Source organism: Moschus berezovskii, chromosome 22 (genome assembly GCF_049115385.1).
Source record: "Moschus berezovskii isolate FMDL1 chromosome 22, NW_MosBer_1.0, whole genome shotgun sequence".
Lineage (NCBI taxonomy): Eukaryota > Metazoa > Chordata > Mammalia > Artiodactyla > Moschidae > Moschus > Moschus berezovskii.
Genome location: NC_142481.1, coordinates 59,483,400 through 59,506,512, shown reverse-complemented (window position 1 = coordinate 59,506,512; position 23,113 = coordinate 59,483,400). Strand labels below are relative to the sequence as shown.

The following is a 23,113-nucleotide window of genomic DNA, read 5'->3' as shown; positions in this document are numbered from 1 at the left end:
AATCCTAAAGGAAATAAACTCTGAATATTCACTGGAAGGACTGATGATGAAGCTCCAATACTTTGGTCACTTGATGGAAAGAGCTAGCTCAATGGAAAAGTCCCTGATGCTGGGAAAGATTGAGGACAGGAAGAGAAGGGGATGACAGAGGATGAGATGGTTGGATGGAATCACCGACTCAATGGACATGAGTTTGAGCAAGCTCCGGGAGATGGTGAAGGACAGAGAGGCCTGGTGTGCTGCAGTCCGTGGGGTCGCAAAGAGTTGGACCCAACTTAGTGACTGAACAACAACTATTACAGCATTTAGGTATTTCTAATCGAGTTGACTCACTGGAAAAGAGTCTGATGCTGGGAAGGACTGGGGGCGGGAGGAGACGGGGACGACAGAGAATGAGATGGCTGGATGGCATCACCGACTCGGTGGACATGAGTTTGAATGAATTCCAGGAGTTGGTGATGGACAGGGAGGCCTGGTGTGCTGTGATTCACGGGGTCGCAAAGAGTCAGACATGACTGAGCGACTGAACTGAACTGAACTGAATCTAAGAGAATTTGCTATACGGGACAGAATGCCGCTATCGGGCATGTCAGAAGCTCAGTGATGGCCCTGGGAGGGAAGTCTCAAATGTGCTGTATGGAGGGACAGTCCTTTCTTTGTTACTAAAGGAAATACCTGCTTCCTGAGCCTTGTCTGTACTGAATCAAGTTTAAAAAGCAGTTGAGGGATACCCCCGGTGATCCAGTGGTTAAGAATCCACCTTGAAATGCAGGTGGCATGGGATCAATCCTTGACTGGGGAACTAAGAGCCCACATACCGTGGAGCAACTAAGCCCATGTGTTGCAACTATTTTGTCTGAACACTACCGCTAGAGAGCCTGTGCGCTGCAAAGGAAGAGCCCACATGACCCAAAGAGGGTTCTGTGTGCCATGGCTAAGAGCTGACGTAGCCAAATAAATAAATAGAAATTGTTAAAACAGCAAACAGACAATGAAACCCTCCAGCTCACTGAAGGAGAAACACTTGAGCCCAAGCCTCCATCTATAAATGGAAAACAAAGACAGAAGGAAAACACCCTTCTTAAAAAAAATGGAGCCAACTCGGTTATGTTAGCATTGAGTTTTAGAAGAGCTGCTAAAGAATAGCTAGTAAATTTAAAGCAAAGTCAGAAAATAGATGCAGCCAAAGCATTCCATTTTGAGATCATGGTACAAATAGTTTGGGTCCACCATGTTGTTAAGTCTCTAGAACTAAAAACTAGCAAGTATGCAGTTTACCATACTCAAGCCACAGACGGTCCCCTCCGCGGCGGGCATGAACTTGGTCTCACACCTGTGGCCCACTCGGTGGCACCAGAGGGATTTGCAAATGTCCTGAAAGGAAAGAAGGGTCTGGTGAGTGTGATGACACAATAAAAATGAAAACGTCCAAAGCTGTTCACACCGTATTCTGTTTTGAAGTGGCTGAAATGGGATGTTATCTGGAAAGGCGAGGCAAGTGAAGCTAGCGGTGGCAAAGTAACTAGTAAAACATCCTAGCAAATGGATAAGCGGGAAATTTCTACATTATCTGTATATGCGTAAGTGTTTAGTAATGACTAGGAGACAGAGCTTTTAGATTTCTTCCATGAAACCAGTTCCTGGTGCCCAAAAGACTGGGGGCCATTGCCTTATATCAGCTCATTTAGATGAGGGAACTAAGTAAGATACTGACACTTTCAAGCTGTCAAGTCACCAAACTGGTAAATGGCAAAGTGGCCGGATTCCAGAGTCTGGGTCCTTGACCACCACACTGGATCTGCATTTACCACCAATGGATGTCAAAAAGCTCTGTACTTAGAGACTTTTAACTAGGAGATTCGGCATCTAATCATGATCACCATCACCAGTATTATCACCACCATCATCAAAGTAGAATAGATCAAGACTGGATTAATTCAACTCTGATTCAAAGTCTTGCCCTGCATTTCCCAGGTTGCATGACCTATGGACAAGCCATAGAAGAGCTTTAAACAGCAGTTTCCTCATCTATGAATAAGTGATAAAATCAGCATTTGCCTCAGAAGGGTTATTCCCAAGGATAAAAGTGTAATCACCATTGCCTTCTTGACCTTTATAACTTTCAAGGATTTGGACAACTTCATTCTTACACCAGACCTATGAAATAAATTAACTCTCAAGCTAATTTATTTGGTTGAGAAGGAAATGGCAGAAGATGGGAGAAGGACATGGCAACCTACTCCAGTATTCTTGCCTGGGAAATCCCATGGACCGAGGAGCCTGGCGGGCTAATGAGGTGACAGAGTTGGACACGACTGAGTGACTAAACAACAACAAGCTGGATTGTACTAGGCAGAATGATGCCCTCCCTACACCCAAATAACCACGTCATAGTTCCAGGAACCTGAGACTGTCCTAGGTGATATAGCAAAGGAGAATTAAAGTTGCAAATAAAATTGATGGTGCTAATCCATTGCCTTTGAGATGGAGACAGTCTCAGATTTTCCAGATGGACCCCAGGTCATCACAAGGGTCCAAAGAGGGTGCCAGAAGAGAACTAGAAAGACGGCACTGTGGGGAGGACTCAGGGAGGTGTTGCTGGCTTTTGACGGGGGAGGAGGAGGCCATGAATCAAGAGATACAATCTGCTTTGGGAGGCTGGAGAAGGCAAGAAAAATGCCTGTTCTTCTAGAGTTTCCAGAAGGAGTACAACCTCACCAACTCTTGACTTTAGACCAGTGTGATGCATTTCAGAGGTCTACCTCCAGAACTGCAAGAAAATACATTTGAACTGTTTTAACTCAATCAGTTCATGGAAACTTATTACAGCAGCCATACTGTCATTAACATCATTTAGTGGTGGGCACTAGTCCTTTATATTGGGACCCCCAAGCCCCAGGCCATGGACCAGTACAGGCTTGTTAAGAACCGGGATGCACAGCAGGAGGTGAGCTGCGGGTGAGTGAGAGAAGCCTCATCTGTGTTTACAGCTGCTCCCTTCGCATGCTCATTACGGCTTGATCTCTGCCTCCCGCCAGGTCAGTGGCGACATTAGATTCTCACAGGAGCACAATAAATGCAATGTGCTTGAATCTCCTGAAACTACTCCCTTGCCATTGCCCTGCTTCATGGAAAGATTGTCTTCCATGAAACCAGTTCCTGGTGCTCAAAAGACTGGGGGCCATTGCCTTATATCAGCTCATTTAGATGAGAGAACTAAGTAAGATACTGACACTTTCAAGCTGTCAAGTCACCAAACTGGTAAGTGGCAAAGTGGCCGGATTCCAGAGTCTGGGTCCTTGACCACCACACTGGATCTGCATTTACCACCAACGGATGTCAAAAAGCTCTCAACTTCTCTACCCCTTGACTGTCTATTTATAAAGTAAAGTGACTGAACCAGATTCCTTCCAGTTCAAAAGGTAAACTTGCTTTTCAGAATGACATCATAAACAGAAGGTCAAAATCACGAATCACCAGAGTCATTGTGTTTCATTTGCCACATTCTATTGACCAAGGTCCATTTTGGGGAAAACATTAACAAGGGAAGAAACAATATGACTTTTATAGTCGCTTGTTGGACCCCTGAAAATTCAGTGAACCAGGCACCCAGTTCTCCAAGTATTCCAGTTAACAGAGATTCCACGGTTAAGAAATCTTTCACAACAAACGTGTTCCATTAAACTGAGAAAACACAGGAAAATGGGAGGTACAGGCGGTGAGACTTGTCTTGTGGGTTGTATAACGTGTCTCTTAAAAAGAGAAGGGAAGGACCTCTTGATCCCTGGGTTGAGAAGATCTCCTGGAGGAGGGCATGGCAACCCACTCCAGTATTCTTGCCTGAAGAATCCCATGGGCAGAGGAGCCTGGCAGGCTACAGTCTGTGGGGTCACAAAGAGTCGGACATGACGGAAGTGATTTAGCACGCTTGCACAAAGTATTTCCAAATCTCAACACAGCTCGTAAGACACAACACGGAAACGTTTCCCATGGAAGAGGACCTGTCACTGACATTAGTAGAAAGCGTAAGCCAGCCTTCCAAACAGATGAATGAAGTTCACCATCTCCGTGCGTTCCCATCTGGGTCACCCTAGAGCCAAGAGGGACAAATTAAGGTGGAAAAAACCCGTCTCTATCAAAATGGAGGGATGGGAGGGCATCACAGAAACAAAGCTGCAGCGAGAAAGGCTTTCAGAATTAAACTGCTTTCTCTCTTATAGCCCAGGTCAAGCCATAACCCACACCCAGAGCCAGTGTGGCAGCCACCAAAATGGCCCCAGAGAGGACCAAAGCAATGGAGGCCCCATTCCATGGCCAACGCCAAGCCACAGGGCTGAGGAAAAGGGGCAGCTGGAGGAGACCAAAAAAATCAAGCAAAACACAGAAACACAGGGATTCCAGAGTGAAATGCGACAGGCTGTGCGAACGTGTTATTTCTTTTGTGGTGGAGCACAGAAGTCAAGTGTAATTATAGCCAACGACGCACTCTGACGACCCCAGAGCCTTCGGAGCAGGCTTCCTCTCAAAGGAAACAGAAATCAGAGTTTGCACTTTTTTTTCTCTTGTTCTTACCTCTTTTTATTTTTTCAGCCTATTCGTCTAACTTTTCCTTATCTATAATTCCTTAGACTTAAGTCATAATTTAAGAGAAAAAGAAAATAACCATGGAGACCCCAAAGGTCTCAGGTTGCCTGGATGTGATTTTTAAGGAGAGTATCAGCACTGTCCGTTGTTCTGTCCAGTCCCTGGGTGCCCACCTTCTCCTACTGTTTCTAATGACTGGATGCCCCTTTAAGGGAAGTATGAGATGCACAAAGGTTAAAGGTCTCTGCCAATCCAACTTCATCAAGCATCTCAAATTTAACACAACCAAAACACAGTTCCCCAGCTGTCCCCCAAATCTGTTCCATGTTCAGCAGCTCACTTATGACACCCCCATCCTATTAGCTGCACAAGCCCCAAACCCCAGAGTCATCTTTGGCTCCTCTCTTTCTCCAAGAGAAGCCACTCCTGCTTCCTTGAGGAGCGATGAGAAAGAGATGGAGGTAAAATCTTCCACGTTCTAAAAATGGCAGTGCTAGCAATGTGTCGACTTTGATCAGACTTCCCTGGTAGTCCAGGGGTTAAGATTTCACGCTCCCAATACAAAGGACACAGGTTCGATCCCTGTTCAGGGAACTAAAATCCCACATGCTGTGTGCAACAGCCACAAGATATATGTGGACTTTGATTACCATTGTAAATCAAATAAATAATTATTTAGTATCTGTTAATACGTCAGGTACATGCCAGGCATTGCAGACATTATCTATTGAGGCAAGAGATATACATAGACAGTTAAAATATTAGTATCACAAGTCTATGAAGGTGACATAAAGGGTAAAAATAGAGCTCAGGGAAAGTGGAGTTTAAGTTTCCTTGGGGGAAAAAAGGAGTTAATATCTGAGCTGAATCTTTAACAATAATAATAAAAAATGAGAGATATTTGTCCTCATGGCCACGCAGCATTTCAGGATGGAAAGCACACAAAGACTTATGGACCTCCAAGCAGGAAATGTCTGAAAAACTTACAAGACCATCAATATATTTGGAATCTAAGTCTGTGGGAGAGTTGCTAGAAGTTGAAATGTGATGTAGTATATTTAGTAGATCACAAAGTAGCTATGATTTAGATACTAGAAAGTTTCTCTTTATTCCTCCCAATGTCAAATTCTTTTAAAAATAAATTTTACTGGGGGTATAACTGACATACCACTTCATGGCAAATAGATGGGGAAACAATGGAAACAGTGGCAGACTTTATTTTCTTGGATCCCCAAATCACTGCAGATGGTGACTGCAGTCATGAAATTAAAAGACACTTGCTCCTTGGAAGAAAAGCTATGACCAACCTAGACAGCATATTAAAAAGAAGAGATTACTTTGCCAACAAAGGTCTGTCTAGTCAAAGCTACAGGTTTTCCCGTGGTCATGTATGGATGTGAGAGTTGGACTATAAAGAAAGCTGAGCACCAAAGAATTGATGCTTTTGAACTGTGGTGCTGGAGAAGACTCTTGAGAGTCCCTTGGACTGCAAGGAGATCAAACCAGTCAATCTTAAGGGAAATAAATCCTGAATATTCATTAGAAGGACTGATGCTGAAGCTCCAATACTTTGGCCACCTGATGTGAAGAGCTAACTCACCAGAAAAGATCCTGATGGTAGGAAAGACTGAAGGCAGGAAGAGAAGGGGACGACAGAGGATGAGATGGTTGGATGGCATCACTGACTCAATGGACATGAGTTTGAGCAAGCTCCAGGAGATGGTGAAGGACAGGGATGGCTGGTGTGCTGCAGTCCATGGGGTCGCAAAGAGTTGGACAGGACTGAGTGACTGAACAACAACAACAAAATAACTGACATATGGGATTCCCAGGTGGAGCTAGTGATAAGGAATCTGCCTGCCAATACAGGAGACACAGAGACGTGGGTTCAGTCCCTGGGTCGGGAAGATCCCCTGGAGAAGGAAATCGCAACCCACTCCAGTATTCTTGCCTGGAGAATTCCACGGATAGAAGAGCCTGGCAGGCTACAGTCCAGGGTGTCACAGTCAGACCCGACTGAGCACACATACAACACAATGATTTGATATTTGTATATCAAATCTTCCGGCCTCTCCAGACACCCCTTCTTCTGTGCTTTCTTCAATTTCTGCAGTCTTTTAGTCTAGAACTTCCACATCCCTCGGCACCACTTCCTAAGAAACATCATCACACTGAGATGCTATCTTTCAAAAATATGGTTTGGTTCCAGAGAAAGATCTGTAAGTTCAGGATAGTTGCTTAAACCCTGTACATCTGACAAATGCTTCTTGAATATATGATCCTCAAGTAATGACAGTCATTTTTTGTTTGTTTGTTTTGGCTGCATAGTGTGGCTTTCAGGATCTTAGTTCCCCAGTCAAGGATTGAATCCACACCCTTGACAGTGAAAGTGAAGAGCTCTAACCATTGGCCCACCAAAGAGTTCCCAATAGTCATTTTAGAAGCTCACTTTATATTTCTAAGGAAAATCAAAGTCATTACCAATTGTGCATTTGTTGCATATTTAGTGCTGCATATATGATTAGCAAAGGAGTAAGCTAGCAATACCTTTAAGAAAGGAATGACAAGAGACAAAGTTAGCAGATAAACTTTTTCCAAGAAAAGAATGACTACTTTTTCTGCCAAAAGCCTCACCTTAGTTAGAAGCAATTGTGAATTTGTTAATTTATACATATGATAGACTAGTGTTTGCCAAATTAAGATCCATGCTCCATGGAGAATATACCAAAAAAATGTGGATGGTGTGTGCACAAGTTTTTCTAATAGTTATGCACTTAAATTGTATTAGAAACACACATAATCCCATATCAAACCAATGATTTGGGGGTTATTATTTCTCAGGACTGGACTTATGGTTTTTTTCAAGTGAGGTGATTCATAAAAAAGCAACAAGTGAGTCATCATACAGAGATATGGCACAACTAATAAAAGTAGTTCTTAAGGACTGAATGTTCATGCTGAAGTTTAGAAAACACTGGTATTAGCAAATGAGGAGGCAGCACCCTGCTCATCAGTATAGGTGAAGAGATTTGTTGAACCTCTACCATTTAAAAGCTGTGTGGCTTTGGGCAAACGGAATTCTCTGAGCCCCAGTTAAAAAGTACGTGATAATTCTCCCTTCAAAAGGCTTTTGTGAAGGTTGAGGAAAAGTGAACTATGTCTCTAAGCGGAACGCCAGGTGTGGAGCAGAGGCTTGCTTAGCAACTGCTACAGGTTGATGAGCGGTGGTGGCGCTGCTGAGGGTGGGAACGGTGGTAGAGAAAAGGAAGAGATTGGAGAGAGGAGGAGAGGGAACAGACACAGAGATGGGAAAATAAATCTCCATAATTTCCAGGTCTCCAGACACCTAGGATTTCCACTTTTCTCTTTGGATACTAGGAAGCAACCAACTTAAAAATGATCCTACTTTTTAGTGACGTTGAGATGGTCAGTGGTGTGGTTGCTGACCAATTAGAAGAATATTTCTCCCATTTCTGCCTCCTGGACTTTTGCTTTTTCCCATGTATCTTTTTCATAAAAAGATAAGTCTTCCTTTTTTTAATTTTAAGTTTTATATTGGTGTATAGTTAAACACCCTGATTCAATTCCTGGGTCAGGAAGATCAGCTGGAGAAGGGATACGCTACCCACTCCAGTATTCTTGGGTTTCCTTGGTGGCTCAGCTGGTAAAGAATTCACCTGCAATGCAGGAGACCAGGGTTGGATCCTTGGGTTGGGAAGACCCCCTAAAGAAGGGAACTCCAGCATTCTGGCCTGGAGAACTGCATGGACAGAGGTGCATTCCATGGACTGTATAGTCCATGGGGACACAAAGAGTTGGACACGACTTTCACTTTCACAGTTGATTAACAATGTTGTATTAGTTTCAGGTGTGCAGCAAAGATGAACGGATAAAGAAGACGTGGTATATGTATACATAATGAAACATTCAGTTCAGTTCAGATCAGTCGCTCAGGCGTGTCCGACTCTGCACGACCCCATGAATCACAGCACGCCAGGCCTCCCTGTCCATCACCAACTCCCAGAGTTCACTCAAACTCACGTCCATCGAGTCGGTGATGCCATCCAGCCATCTCATTCTCTGTCGTCCCCTTCTCCTCCCGCCCCCAATCCGTCCCAGCATCAGAGTCTTTTCCAGTGAGTCAACTCGTCGCATGAGGTGGCCAAAGTATTGGAGTTTCAGCTTTAGCATCATTCCTTCCAATGAACACCCAGGATTGATCTCCTTTAGAATGGACTGGTTGGATCTCCTTGCAGTCCAAGGGACTCTCAAGAGTCTTCTCCAGCACCACAGTTCAAAAGCATCAATTCTTCGGCGATCAGCTTTCTTCACAGTCCAACTCTCACATCTATACATGACCACGGGAAAAACCATAGCCTTGACTAGATGGACCTTGGTTGGCAAAGTAATGTCTCTGCTTTTTAATATGCTATCTAGGTTGGTCATAACTTTCCTTCCAAGGAGTAAGCGTCTTTTAATTTCCTGGCCGCATCAGCATCTGCAGTGATTTTGGAGCCCAAAAAAATAAACTCTGACACTGCTTCCACTGTTTCCCCATCTATTTGCCATGAAGTGATGGGACCAGATGCCATGATCTTCATTTTCTGAATGTTGAGCTTCAAGCCAAACTTTTCACTCTCCTCTTTCACTTTCATCAAGAGGCCTTTGAGTTCCTCTTCACTTTCTGCCAAAAGGGTGGTGTCATCTGCATATCTGAGGGTATTGATATTTCTCCCAGCAATCTTGATTCCAGCTTGTGCTTCCTCCAGCCCAGAGTTCCTCATGATGTACTCTGCATATAAATTAAATAAGCAGGGTGACAATATACAACCTTGACGCACTCCTTTTCCTATTTGGAACCAGTCTGTTGTTTCATGTCCAGTTCTGACTGTTGCTTCCTGACCTGCATACAGGTTTCTCAAGGGGCAGGTCAGGTGGTCTGGTATTCCCATCTCTTTCAGAATTTTCCACAGTTTCTTGTGATCCACACAGTCAAAGGCTTTGGCATAGTCAATGAAGCAGAAATAGATGTTTTTCTGGAACTCTCTCGCTTTCTCCATAATCCAGCGGATGTTGGCAATTTGATCTCTGGTTCCTCTGCCTTTTCTAAAACCTGCTTGAACATCTGGAAGTTCACGGTTCACATACTGCTGAAGCCTGGCTTGGAGAATTTTGAGCATGACTTTACTAGCGTGTGAGATGAGTGCAATTGTGCGGTAGTTTGAGCATTCTTTGGCATTGCCTTTCTTTGGGACTGGAATGAAGACTGACCTTTTCCAGTCCTGTGGCCACTGCTGAGTTTTCCAAATTTGCTGGCATATTGAGTGCAGCACTTTATTACTCAGTCATAAAAAAGGAGTGAAATAGTACCATTTGCAGCGACACAGATGGACCTAGAGATTATCATGTGCTGTGCTGGGCTTAGTCGCTAAGTCGTGTCTGACTCTTTGTGATCCCATGGACTGTAGCCCACCAGGATCCTCTGTCCGTGGGGATTCTCCAGGAAAGCGTACTAGAGTGGATTGCCATTTCCTACTCCAGGGGATCTTTCTGACCCAGGGATCAAACCCATGTCTCTTGGGTCTCCAGCATTTGGTAGGCAGATTCTTTAACACTGTACCACCTGGGAAGTTTATCACACTAAGTGAAGTAAGCCAGAGAAAGACAAATATCATATGATATCACTTAGATGCAGAATCTAAAAAAAAAATGATACAAACTTATTTACAAAATAGGTAGTGTTCCTTGAAAGACAGATTTCACACAAAAATCTTGTTAAAATTACTCAAGATACACCTTGAATTTTTACATACCAAAAGAAGTTACCCGCCAAAAATTGTTTTCATATTACTGTAAAAGGTATATGTACGCATTCTGAAGGGGTGATGATCTTATATGAATTACATTAAAGGCGAGGGTAGGATGATTTAAGAGAATAACATTGAAACATGTATATTACCACACATAAAACAGATGACCAGCGCAAGTTCTGTGCATGAAGCAAGGCACCCAAAGCTGGTGCTCTGGGACAAGCCAGAGGGATAGGGTAGGGAGGGAGGTGGGAGAAGGGGTTCAGGATGGGGGACACATGTATACCTGTGGCTGATTTATGTTGATGTATGGTCAAAACCATCACGATATTGTAAAGTAATTATCATTTCCAATTAATTAATTTAAAAAATAAGAGTATGAAACACAACGAAATGAACAAAAACCGTTACGAGCATTAGGTGAAAGCCATTGTATCTAGATTTACTACTTGTGATAAAATCGTCTACAGAGGAGGAATTTGGTATTTAAACCAGGCATGGTCTACGGGGGATAAGTCTGGATAATTCATTGACAGTAAAATTGCCACTTAATTATCACGCCAAACAAATGACATTTCAGAGGTAACCCAGACGCTAACCCTTGGCCTTAGCAAACCAAACGTTTATACTTCTGTTAGGTACACAGACACACCATAGAATCTTAATGTAAGTTTGAAATCACAAGCAAACATACCTTCACAAAACCAAGGCTGCATAACTTGGCTTTGGCTCCAAATTGCCACTTGCACTGTGTGTCAGCATCGTAAATCTGTCCTGGTAGTTTGTCTGGATATTTATACTGTCCTGTTTGCTTGGGCTCATCCACCAGACACCCAGCCTGAGGTGTGCTGCAATAATACGTCCTCATTAGTTACCATGTTTATCTGTGATCTAGCCACACAGAACACTATACTTCTGAATGCATTCATGCAAAGAAAAATGTAACATGGCAAAGAAATAGGCATGTGCTTAAAATTAAGAGTGAGTCTTGTTCTGTCTAAGAAAATGAAATTTATAGGCCCACAAAGTGTTTACATGGGACTAGAAGTTATAGCTATCTGATTGGTTAAGCTTGACCTGCGAGGAGAGGGGAAAAGTAAACTTTCCCCAACAGTCTCATTCAACAATATTCAACAAATTTTTACTTAGTGCCTGCTCTGTGGTGAGTACTAAAGTCATAAAATAAACTAGGGACAATTACCTGTCTCCACAAAGTTGAAAGTCATGCTATTTTTTTTTTTAAACAGATAATGGGGTGTGCTCAAAGATGTATTTTACCTCCAGTAATCTTTATGAGCAACAAATGAATAAGGTTTTTGAAAGAAATCAGGAGAAAGGATACAATGGGAACAAAACAGAACAATCTCCCTGAGGTATACTGAACTGGGATGTGCTGGAAAAAAACACAGTCCAAATGGGATGGTTCTTCATGCACCTTATCTCCACTTACTTAAATAATTAAACTAGGGTATCAGTGAAAGATAAAACATCATGGTGGTTACACATGACTTTGGAGTCAGACGGATGGGGGTCCTAGTCAAACAAGCCAATATGACCAACTCCTACGTATCTGATTATTAACATAATCTGACTTCTGTAAGAGTTGTTCACAGATCAAGCAAGACAAAGTAACACGGTCAACACAGCACAGGAAGCATTCAAAGTTAGCTTTTGTTATTCTTACTGTTGTCATCAGCCAAAAGAATTTAACTATATTTTATTCATGACATTCAATTTATAGTAAGAAATTCAATTTATACTAAGTTGACCTTGATTTATCATATTTATTGATTTAATTCTCACATGAAATAGGAAAGGTAACTTTAGGCCCCAGACCACAAATCGAAAACTAGTAAGAAAATCTCCTATGTGACAAAGTCACATAGCAAAGCTTTTCCAATATTTCATTGTCCTTTGGGGCATCATTTGGCTTGACATCCTTCTACTGAATCATCCTTGCCTGTGTGTATGGCTAATTCTGTAAACATCTGCAAATGATACGTAGAGGTACAGGTTAAAGAAAAAGTATTAAGAAAATTAATTCCCAAAGAAACTTGGTTAGTTTCTCTAATACCTGGTCAGGAGGAGATGCCTTCAGAACCTGAGTGTTCTTGTGAGTCAACAGAGATTAACAAGGTATATCTACACACATATAAAACAAGATACATACATACATGTCTAATGCCTCTGCTGCTGCTGCTAAGTCACTTCAGTCGTGTCTGACTCTGTGTGACCCCACAGACGGAAGCCCACCAGGCTCCCCTGCCCCTGGGATTCTCCAGGCAAGAACACTGGAGTGGGTTGCCGTTAATGCCTCTAGTGTAGCATAATGTCCAAATGGTTAAATACGTATTATATTTAATAAAATCAAAGGAAACTTCAAAGAGTTTCAAGTTAGTGTCCATCATTTAATACGAATCAAACAGTGCTACCTTCCTAACTCCCATTTTACTAATAAAATAAATCTAGGAGTTCTGAGTTACTGAAGGAATTTTATATAGCTATCATGCCCTTTGGATGTCTTTTGGACACCGAGTTGACTCCTGGCCATTTCAAACAAAACAGCCAATCACCACAATGCTCCATTCATTGTAAAAACAAACATTCTATTTTAGTACTTTTAATACTCTTATGACCAAGTTGATTGACTAGATTAAAATTATCAGTCACAATAAAAAGATAACATACCCAGCAACCTCTGGATGTCTTAGAGGAGACGGTTCTAAGCAGAGATTTTGGAGTCGTAACAGATCTAAGTGTGTCTTTTGTCCTCAACGCACCAGCTGTAGAACCTTCAATAACACTATTAGCCACCCTAAGACTCAATTTCCTCAACTCTAAAACGAGGGTAATAATAGGGCTGATGTGAGGACTCACTGGGGCATTGAGTGGAGAACATGTGGCACAGTATTAGGCCCTCCGTGTATTCTTTCAGCAACAGTCATGACAATATCACCATCGTCATCAACCCACCAAGTATCTGTTTCCATGTCTACTGAGCACCGCTCACGGCCCCTTCTCCAAACCTGGGAACTCCCTTGGCCCTGGCCTGTCTTCTTACCTGAGGAATTTCTTGAGGTACTGCCGGCTGCATGAGGACCATGAAAACACACCGTTGTTTCCGGTTAGCGTGGGTGACATGATATTGCCTTCCGTTTTCCTGCAGGGGTTGCCTTCTCCATCATGAACCATGCCGAAACTGAAACAGAAGGAAGACAGAAAGGCTTCCCTGAACCCCTTTTCCAAACTATAAGCAGAGGATGAAAAAGATGTACTGAGAATCAGGGAGCCCAAGTGAGGGACAGAGTTACGGAAACTGTAAGAAAAGAGAGTTGGACCATAAAGAAGACTGAACGCTGAAGAAGTGATGCTTTCAAACTCTGGTGCTGGAGAAGACTTTTGAGAGTCCCTTGGACAGCAGGGAGCTCAAACCAGTCCATCCTAAAGGAAATCAACCCTGAATATTCATTGGAAGGACTGATGCTAAAGCTGAAGCTCCAGTACTTTGGCCACCTGAAGCGAAGAGCCTACTCACTGGAAAAGACCCAGATGCTGGGAAAGATTAAAGGCACAAGGAGAAGCAGCTGACAGAGGATGAGATGATTGGATGGCATCACCAACTCAATGGACATGAGTTTGAGCAACCTCCAGGAGATTAGTGAAGGACAGGGAAGCCTGATGTGCTACAGTCCATGGGGTTGCAAAGAGCTGGATATGACTGAACAACAACGATTCTCTTGAGACTCTCATCTACAAACCAGCCATTTCCCCATCATTCCTCTCAATTTATCACACTAGTAACAGCAGGATGGCTGTATACTGTGAGCTGATCAGTCAGGGCCCCAGGGATTTAAAAAAATTTTTTAAATTAATTTTTACTGGTTGCTTCACAACACTGTTAGTATTTACTGTATAGCAAACTGAATCAGCTATCTGTATACACATATCCCCTCTTTTTTAGATTTCCTTCCCTTTTGGGTCACCACAGAGCCCTGAGTAGAGGTCCCTGTGCTGTACAGCAGGCTCCCTAGTTATCTACTTTATCCACAGTGGTGTGTATATATCTATTCAGTCTCCCAGTTCATCCCACTGCCTCTTCCCCCTTGGGGTCCATACATTTGTTCTCTCCATCATCTATGTCTCTATTTCAGCTTTGCAAAAAATAAGGTCTATGCTACTTTTCTAGATTCAGCATACATGTGTTAATACATGGTATTAGAGGTGACGGATCCACACATAGGTATTTATTAACCTCAACATACACTCAGGGGAAGCATTTTCCCAAGCTCCACTTTGCCCAATTCAGTTCTTCATTGTACCTAACCAAGAAGCTAAGGGGTTTGTTTGGGAGACAGTCTTTCTAAATTTATTTTTGAAAGTCAAAAGCAGAGGGAAATTTACTTATAAAGCACCAAAACAAAGAGTAAGAGTCACAGAAATGGGGATACGGTGGGGAGAGATCAAAGCCATTCCTCTCAGAGGAAAAGGTCATTAAACCAGCACCTTAGTGTAGTTTTCCAGACATAAGAAAACCAGGTCTGAATTGCATTTTGAACTTAAAATTTTTTAAATTTTCTAACTTTGACAGCCTATCAGAAGGTAATACGCATTTTCTTTGGTACATGTCAAAAGTTTTATCAAAATTTTATGACTTGTCTTCTTCATAATTTAACTATTAGGCCATGTTAATTACAGTCTCAGCAACAACAACAAAGTCCATTTACACACACAATGGAATACTAAGTAGCTATCAAATGTTGTTCAACGAGAGCCTTGACAATGACTGGCCTTTGGGCCCTTCTTACAGTTCAGTGTGATCTTCCCTCGTAGCTCAGCTGGTAAAGAATCTCCCTGCAATGCAGGAGACCCCAGTTTGATTCCTGGGTTGGGAAGATCCCCTGGAGAAGAGATAGGCTACCCACTCCAGTATTCATGGGCTTCCCTGGTGGCTCAGACGGTAAAGAATCTGCCTGCAATGTGGCAGACCTGGGTTTGGAAGATCCCCTGGAGAAGGGAACAGCTACCCACTCCAGTATTCTGGCCTGGAGAACTGCAAGCACAGAGGAGCCCAGCGGGCTACAGTCTATGGGGTCTTAAAGAGTCGGACATGACTGAGCAACTTCCACAAATGAAAAAAAGAGTCAAGTACTATCGTAAAGCTTGTATAAGATGTGTTCAATTTATTCCACCCAGATTGATAATAATCATTAGAGCAATGCCAATGAACCACCCAACTGGCTTTCATAAAGCGGTGCATCGAGGGCTCACTTACTTGTGCCCTGACTCGTGAGCAATGGTGAAGGCCAGGCCAAGCCCTGTGTCCTCATTGATGGTACAGCTTCGGTACTTGCTGCACATCCCACTGATGGGAGCGAACCCTGTTGAGAGAGCAATTTCAAATCCAAAGGAAACACTCCTGATCATTTTGGATGTCCAAATGCTGTGCACACTTTTATTTATTTATTTATTTTGCAGTAAAATGCTTAAGGTACATGGCTCTCTGTCCTCTCTAAATAGATAAGAGTAAACTTAACACTTTGTTTCTTTCTAAAGATACATTCAGCTGAGTCCTTCAAAGCTCAAATAACTTTTTAAAAGAAGCATGCTACTTAGGGGCACAGTTGAATGCCACAGAGACTAGGCAGGCTCTTTTCAGCTATCCAGCTCTGCACTCAAGATGCTTTGGGAATAACCTACAACTTGCATAAACAATAGTCGATCTCATGCCTGCAGGATCATCACAAAGTTTAATAAAGAAAAAACACAACAAGAATAAAGTAAAGAGGCCCCCGTTCCACACTGTTCAGTTAAACAGAACAATATTCAGAGAGGGTACAATGAAGATAGCCCACAATTTAAAGATTGTCTCCTTATAAAGAATCCCAAGAACCACTCACCCAACAGAAAGTTTCCAGCCTGTGTTTTTAGCTGACATGCGTGTGCATGAGCATGTGTTCATATCATACCTAGCGTGTCACACGGTTCATTCTTCCAGGAACAGATATCAAATCCCGTGAGTAAGATAGCATGGTCATGCCTCTTGCCATTCTTTCCAACGAGGGCAGACTGCCACTGACAGAAACTGTTCAGAGACTGGTCTGCATGATGGTTGATCAGTAATCCTCCCTACGGGAAACCCGCACAGATCACAGTGTGAATGTGTGACAGACGTGAGAAGCTGGCGCCACTCCATTTGTACAGGCAAACACAGAAGCATCACATTTCTGGGATAAGGGTCAACAGGGGAAAACACTTGAGCTAAGGTTGGACATAATTGGTGTTTAAAACTGTTTCAGGTAAATGTTCACAATATTGGAAGTAACTACAGAATTTTGGTAGTGTGCTTTGTGACCATTTGTATTTCTATAACAAATAAATTGGCATCAGTTAGAAACACCACCATCTTTATAGAACTGTTACAACTTTTACAACGTAATTATTACTTAGTGGGGTAAAGTTCAGTGGATCCTTCAGTTGAGCATGAGGACAGAACTGATCATGGCTTGCTTACTCCTATGTCAAAATTTCCAGGAAAGGGCTCAGCACACCACAGGTTACAGTCCATCAATCAATAAACTGAAAGCTCACTGAATGGATGAAGAAACAAATAATTACAATATTCTAAAGGGTAATGGCAACCCAGTCCAGTATTCTTGCCTGGAGAACCCCATGGACGGAGGGGCCTGGTAGGCTACAGTACACAGGGTCACAAAGAGTCAGACACGACTGAGCGACTTCACTGTCACTTTCACTTTCAAAGGGTAAGCAAGGATCTACTCTTAAAATATTTTTTTAATCAGATTTCTCCTAAGAACTATTAACTTGGGTCAAGTTGAGAGTTTTTAGACAAAACCCTTAATTATCAGTGAATTAGGATGCTGCTAACTTTGAGTCCTTGGGAACAGTATAAGTGGTGAATTAGAAGTATTTCCCAAACAACATACACCTTTTCTTCTATTCTAAAATTCTAAGAATAATTTGATACATTGTTAAACTCTGGAGCCCTAGAGACCTGGCAGTTATATTCATTTTTGCCTCATCTCTGACTCTCTGTTTTGTCCATTCATTACTGGGTTTACAGATGAAGAGGAAAAGCCTTAGGGGACTTAAAAAATAGTCAGATTGGTAATGCCCACCTCAGAAAATACACTTGTAACATCAAAACACTGCAAAGCAGGAGGTACTGTACAAGTTAACACTTGATGATATGTTCTGCTTGCATCTCCCTGAAACTAAGTCAAGGGCAGTTAAATGTCCCTTGTTTATTTTCTGTAGTACCTAAGGTGGTGCTGGGACACAGTAAGCTTTATACCAGAATTTTCGGATGACTTATTTTCAGTGTATTTTCAAAATATCCTTTTGTAATTACCTGGAATCTCCAAGTTGCCAAATCCAGCTAACATTTAAATCTCCTCCCAAATGCACTTTCCTTGTGAAGCCTATATAATATTTTATAATATCTATGTTCTACCTTTTGTATTCCTTTTACTTTTCGTAGTCATATTACATAAGCACTTTTATTCATATTTGATAGCACTGTATATCTACACATACATTGTATGTTTATATATAAATTATCATTTTGTGATGTTTTAGTATTCAAATACACAACCCTATTGGATTGTACTATCCTTGAGGGTAATTTGAAATTTTCAAAGTTGAATTTCTAATGACAATGCCATGGGGTGGCAACACAGTAGGTGTTCGCTAAGTGTATCCTGAATGGCAGAATGAATGAAGAGAAAAGAAATGAAGTGTGGCACCTACAGGTTCTTGTTCCAGAAGAATGAGGCTAACCACAACAATGTTTATATCACTTCCAATGGTCCCATCTTTAAAGAGGCTGGAAACCTGTTGAAACCAATTGAAATCAGAGAAAAGTGAAAAAAAAAAATTAAATTTCTAAAACTGCAAGGGAAGATCAATAAGACATATTTATGAGCGAGTATGCATTGATTTGATCAAATATATTTATGTAGGAAGCCAATTTCCTTACAACGTCATTTTTTCAATACATGGTTGCATCTGCTGTTGAACTCACACACGGGAATTCCGTGGTTTTGAGCTGTCTCAGGGAGGCAGAGGGCTGGGGTCCTGACTGTCTCCTACCATGTTCATGACCGTGAGAATGTATGTGGTGACATTGGCCTTGCCGTGCTTCTCCACCATCTTCTTGTCTGCTACCACAAGGGTTTCCACGTTGAGGCCCTTTTGTGACTTGCCAGCTGACCTTCTGGGTCGTCCCGAGCTCCCATATTCATCAAACCTGAGATAGGTGTCCTCTGTGGGAGGCTTAGGGGCATCTACAAGGAACAGAAGAGCATTTGGAAGGGCTGTCAGCAGGGGAGACAGACAGACATCTAAAGAAGGGGAGAAGGGAGACCAAGTAACTAGTACTTCACTCATCTCCTGACAAATGATGCCACTGTACCTGTTCTGGGACTTTGGACCTAATTTGTGCTCAGGAGAGACTCTTTCAGTAGAAGGTACAATGGATGGACAGACAAATGGATTGAGCAACTCAAAAGTGCTCTCCAAAGAGTCAAAGAAAAGAAGCTACAATTCTAGCTGGAAGAGTAGGTCAAGAAAAATCAGTATTGTGGGAAGAATCTTTAAAAACCTAAAATGCTCATTTTATTTTATTGCTTAGAAACTGCAGACACAGACATTTTCCTTTGCTTCTGAATTCATTATCACACTTTGTATTGCTGTTGTTCTTGTTCAGTCGCTAAGTCATGTCTGACTCTTGGCAACTCCATAGGTTACAGCAGGCCAGGCTTCCCTGTTCTTCACTATCTCCCAGAATTTGCTGTGTCATGTCCATTGAGTTGGTGATACTATCCAACCATCTCATCCACTGCCGCCCCTTCTCCTTTTTTTCTATATACAGTTTGTACATTATTTTCTAACTAAAGTTTACAAATATGTATCCTGTAGAATGCCACCCACATTCTTGTTTCATCAACACAAACTTTAATATAGTACAAAATAAGTGGTCAATAGGACTCTTTGACCCAATATTAATTTAGTTGCTGTGGAAACAGAATAGTCAGAAGTGATATTTAAAATTCTATTAAATGCTTTGTAATAGATAAGGTGCAGGCATGGATACTGGCCATAGTGTCTGAGCAGAGACCTCAAAGTACCTGTTAGATTAGGCACCATTCCTTTAGTTAACAGACAGTGACAGATTCAAGGGCCGCTGGGAAGGAAACACGCATTTGGAAAGCTCAGGACTGTATGTACTATAGATCCATTTATTACTGTGACAACTGGTACAGTCATTATAGTGAAGTCAGCTCTCCACAGAGAAAAATGAAATGATCCAATCATTTAGAGCTCAGTTTAAAACTTCAATTGGCCATTTTGATAAATGACTCTGAGTTTCAGCTTCCTCATCCGTGAAATGAGTATAATATCTAATCATAAAGCTGCTTTAAAGATTAGCTTTTATAGTTCATATCAAGTATGTGTCATTGCCACTATGAATATCATCACTATCCTTAATACCACTAGTATTACAAATTCACACCAAAAAAGGATATTCCTTAAAAAAGGATATTTCAGTAATACCAAATCCCTGAAATCAATTAAAGTGCTAGACACTGTCTTTCATGACCGCTAGTGATCACCCACTTCCTCTGCTCCTGGGTACCACCCAGCTGCCCTCTCCAACTATGTAGTCACACACTGCTCATGGCTCCTGAGACTTTGAAATGTGGCTGGTGCCACTGAAGGAATGGGATTTTTAATTTTTATTAATTTTATTTTATATTTAAAAGACAGTATTTGATTCAGCTATTGAAAAAACTTTACATATGGAACAATTTGACTGTGTAAGTCTACTTTTCACCTTTAAGTTTTATAAAATCTAGATACAGATTAAGCATTTCTGGTGAGAATTTATTGTCTGATTTGGAATTGTTCTCTAAGTGTAAAATAAATGGATTTCTAAAATTTAATATGAAAAAAGAATATAAAATACATTATTTAAATTGGTACTTCACTGGTTATATTGATGACATACTGAGATGATATTTTGCATATATTGGCTTAAATAAAATATATCATTCATGCTAATTTACCTATTTAAGCATTTTTTAATGTGGCTATTAGAAAATTTAAAATTACATATGGGGCTGATGTTATATTTCTGTCGGACACTGCTGGTATGGAAAATGCAGATGGTTGTGCCCAGGTCACAAGCCAAGTCCAAGGCTTCCCTATGTTCCATCGCCACCTCCAATCAGGTGCCAATATTCTCATTAACTGGGAAGTCTGTTGAGTTAGTTGCTTAGTCATGCCTGACTCTCTGCAACCCCATGGACTGTAGCCTGCCAGGCTCCTCTGTCCATGGAATTCTCCAGGGAAGAATCCTGGAGTGGGCTGCCAATCCCTTCTCCAGGGGATCTTCCCGACCCAGGGATTGAACCCATGTGTCTTGCATTGCAGGCAGATTCTTCACCATCTGAGCCACCAGGGAAGATTCAAATCTTCAAAAGGAATACCTAACCACATATGAGAATTCACCTCTGATCTCTCTCATCATTTGGAAGACTAGGTCCTTTTCTCATACAGAAAAGATACAGAAATTAAAATAATATTGGGACATACAATTAAAAAGATATTAAAAGAGGGAAAAAAATCTTTCCAGTTTAACTGAAAAAAAAAAAAAAGATCACCTAGTTTTTGTCTGACAGGTGATTTCTGGCTCATCTCCAAGATTAACTTCGGTGGGGGCTGAGTGTAGCCCAGTTTTAACCTGCAAAGTCAGCACACCCAGTGATGCTTGGGAAAACCCGTCGCGGGCCCAGAGAGGAAGAGAACGAGAAAAGGCTTCCTTACATACATTTCTTGCGTCGTCCACAAAAATGCTGCTTTCGCAACCTTCCATGATGCTGTTCTCTCTCTGGACTCCAAGAAGTGTGGGGCGTGTGACTCGGGGGGTGACCCGCAGGGTTCCGGCCGGAGCTCAGGTAGCCATGGCAACGCTGGACCTTCTCCTCCGCCGTCCTTTTGTACAGCACGTGAGGATGGTGGCCTGCGGGGGAGCTGTAGTTGTGTTCCTGGGCCAGGAGTTGAGGTAATGGCGAGATGAGGAATTCATTTCTTCGTGTTCTTATGAGGCCTGACTAAAAAGCCAAACACGAAGGAAACATTAGGGATTCCTTGCATCCCTGTTTTGCGTGTGGAGGTTTTCAGCAACTTCTTGTGTGCAGGCACCACCCTACAAACTGGGCACGGGCCATGTCATTTTATCTGCACCATGAGTAGCTGCAACTGTTATTACCCCCATTTCACAGGTGAGAAAACCGAGGCTAAGAGAGAAGTACGAAAGCTAGTATTGGTACCTAGAATTCTCTACTTAGTGGGGCAGTGCTGTAAACTTCTATTCTAGGCAGCTAATCTCCACGTTTGGGACTGAAGGGCTGAGTCATGTGACATTCTGGGATTCTCCACACCTAGGACAGGGCAGATGCCATAGTCAACACTGGACACAGTGGTGTATTTAAAAACAGCCCCACCCTCCAAGAGCTTATGGTATAGACAGTAAAAACAAAGACATTCCATCTTGACTTCATAAGTGCTCAATAAACGAACTAGCAAGGATGGGAGACAGAGGAGTGAGTGAGTCTTGGTTATCTTCAAGGGAGGGTCTGGGGAATCCGAAGGGTTACACCAACATGGGCAGACAGGTGAGCTAAATCAGGAAGAAAGAGGAGACCGGGACAGCCCGTCCAATCACAAGGCCACTTTCAAGTTCACGGCACAATATGTCTTTGTACCCAAAATTTCAGACACAATACACCCCTGCCTTTCCCCCGACATGCGTCGTACTCTCTCTTCTCTGCACTCATTCAGAATTTCCCTGATCCCCTGGCACTGCTACAAAAAGTGTGGTCTATGGACCAGCAGCTTCAGCCTCACCAGCAATCTGGTTAGAAATGTGGACTCTCAGGTCTCTCCCCAGGCCTGCTGACTCAGAATTTATTTAGATGCCTGGGTGATTTGTCTGCCCATTAACACTTGAGAAGCACTGACATAGGCCAGCAGGGCTTCCCAGGTGGCACTAGTGGTAAAGAACCCCCCTGCCAATGCAGGAGACATAAGAGACGTGGGTTTGATCCCTGGGTCAGGAAGATCCCCTGGAGGAGGGCATGGCAACCCACTCCAGTATTCTTGCCTGGAGAATCCCATGGACAGAGGAGTCTGGTGGGCTACAGTCCTTGGGGGTCACAAAGAGTCAGACACGACTGAAGTGACTTAGCACGTATGCACACATGCATAACACAGGCCAGGAGCTCTTCAGTTCTGTTGAATGTAGGCATGCCTGCAGATCTTAAATATGTACAGACACACACATACAGGGTCACTCACTCCCAGGTGGAATTCCATCCTACCAAAGAGTGAATCTCTTGTGATTCACGCATCAGAATGTTTTAAACTGCCTCAATGGTTATCCCAACATACAAACAAGTTTATGACCTAGGTCCTACCTTTCTCAGGTGCAAAACAGAAACTTTCCTTCCCAGACCACCTAATAAGGGGAGATAAAGTAACCACTGCAGAAACCCTTTACGCATTTTCAGTCCCAGTTTAGATGGTTGACGATGATGAGTGATTGAATCAACCCACATTCACTGAGCGCCAGCAAGGTGCTATAAGGGCTAACACGCACCTGTGCAGGAAATGCACACACACGCAGAGCATGAGGCCTA

The 23,113-nt window shown here is 42.4% G+C and overlaps 1 protein-coding gene across 1 annotated transcript in view; it reads right to left on the bottom strand.

Annotated features, from left to right (window-relative positions):
• ADAMTS18 (ADAM metallopeptidase with thrombospondin type 1 motif 18) overlaps positions 1-23,113 on the bottom strand; it is a 159,341-nt gene that overhangs the window by 56,840 nt on the left and 79,388 nt on the right. The window contains exons 4-11 of the mRNA XM_088830827.1: positions 21,244-21,526; positions 18,504-18,697; positions 18,162-18,245; positions 16,361-16,520; positions 15,667-15,772; positions 13,456-13,593; positions 11,089-11,242; positions 1,279-1,374 (exon numbers count right to left, since the gene is read on the bottom strand). Of these exons, the coding sequence (XP_088686953.1) occupies positions 1,279-1,374; positions 11,089-11,242; positions 13,456-13,593; positions 15,667-15,772; positions 16,361-16,520; positions 18,162-18,245; positions 18,504-18,697; positions 21,244-21,526 (1,215 nt within the window). The remainder of the gene's footprint in view (positions 1-1,278; positions 1,375-11,088; positions 11,243-13,455; positions 13,594-15,666; positions 15,773-16,360; positions 16,521-18,161; positions 18,246-18,503; positions 18,698-21,243; positions 21,527-23,113) is intronic.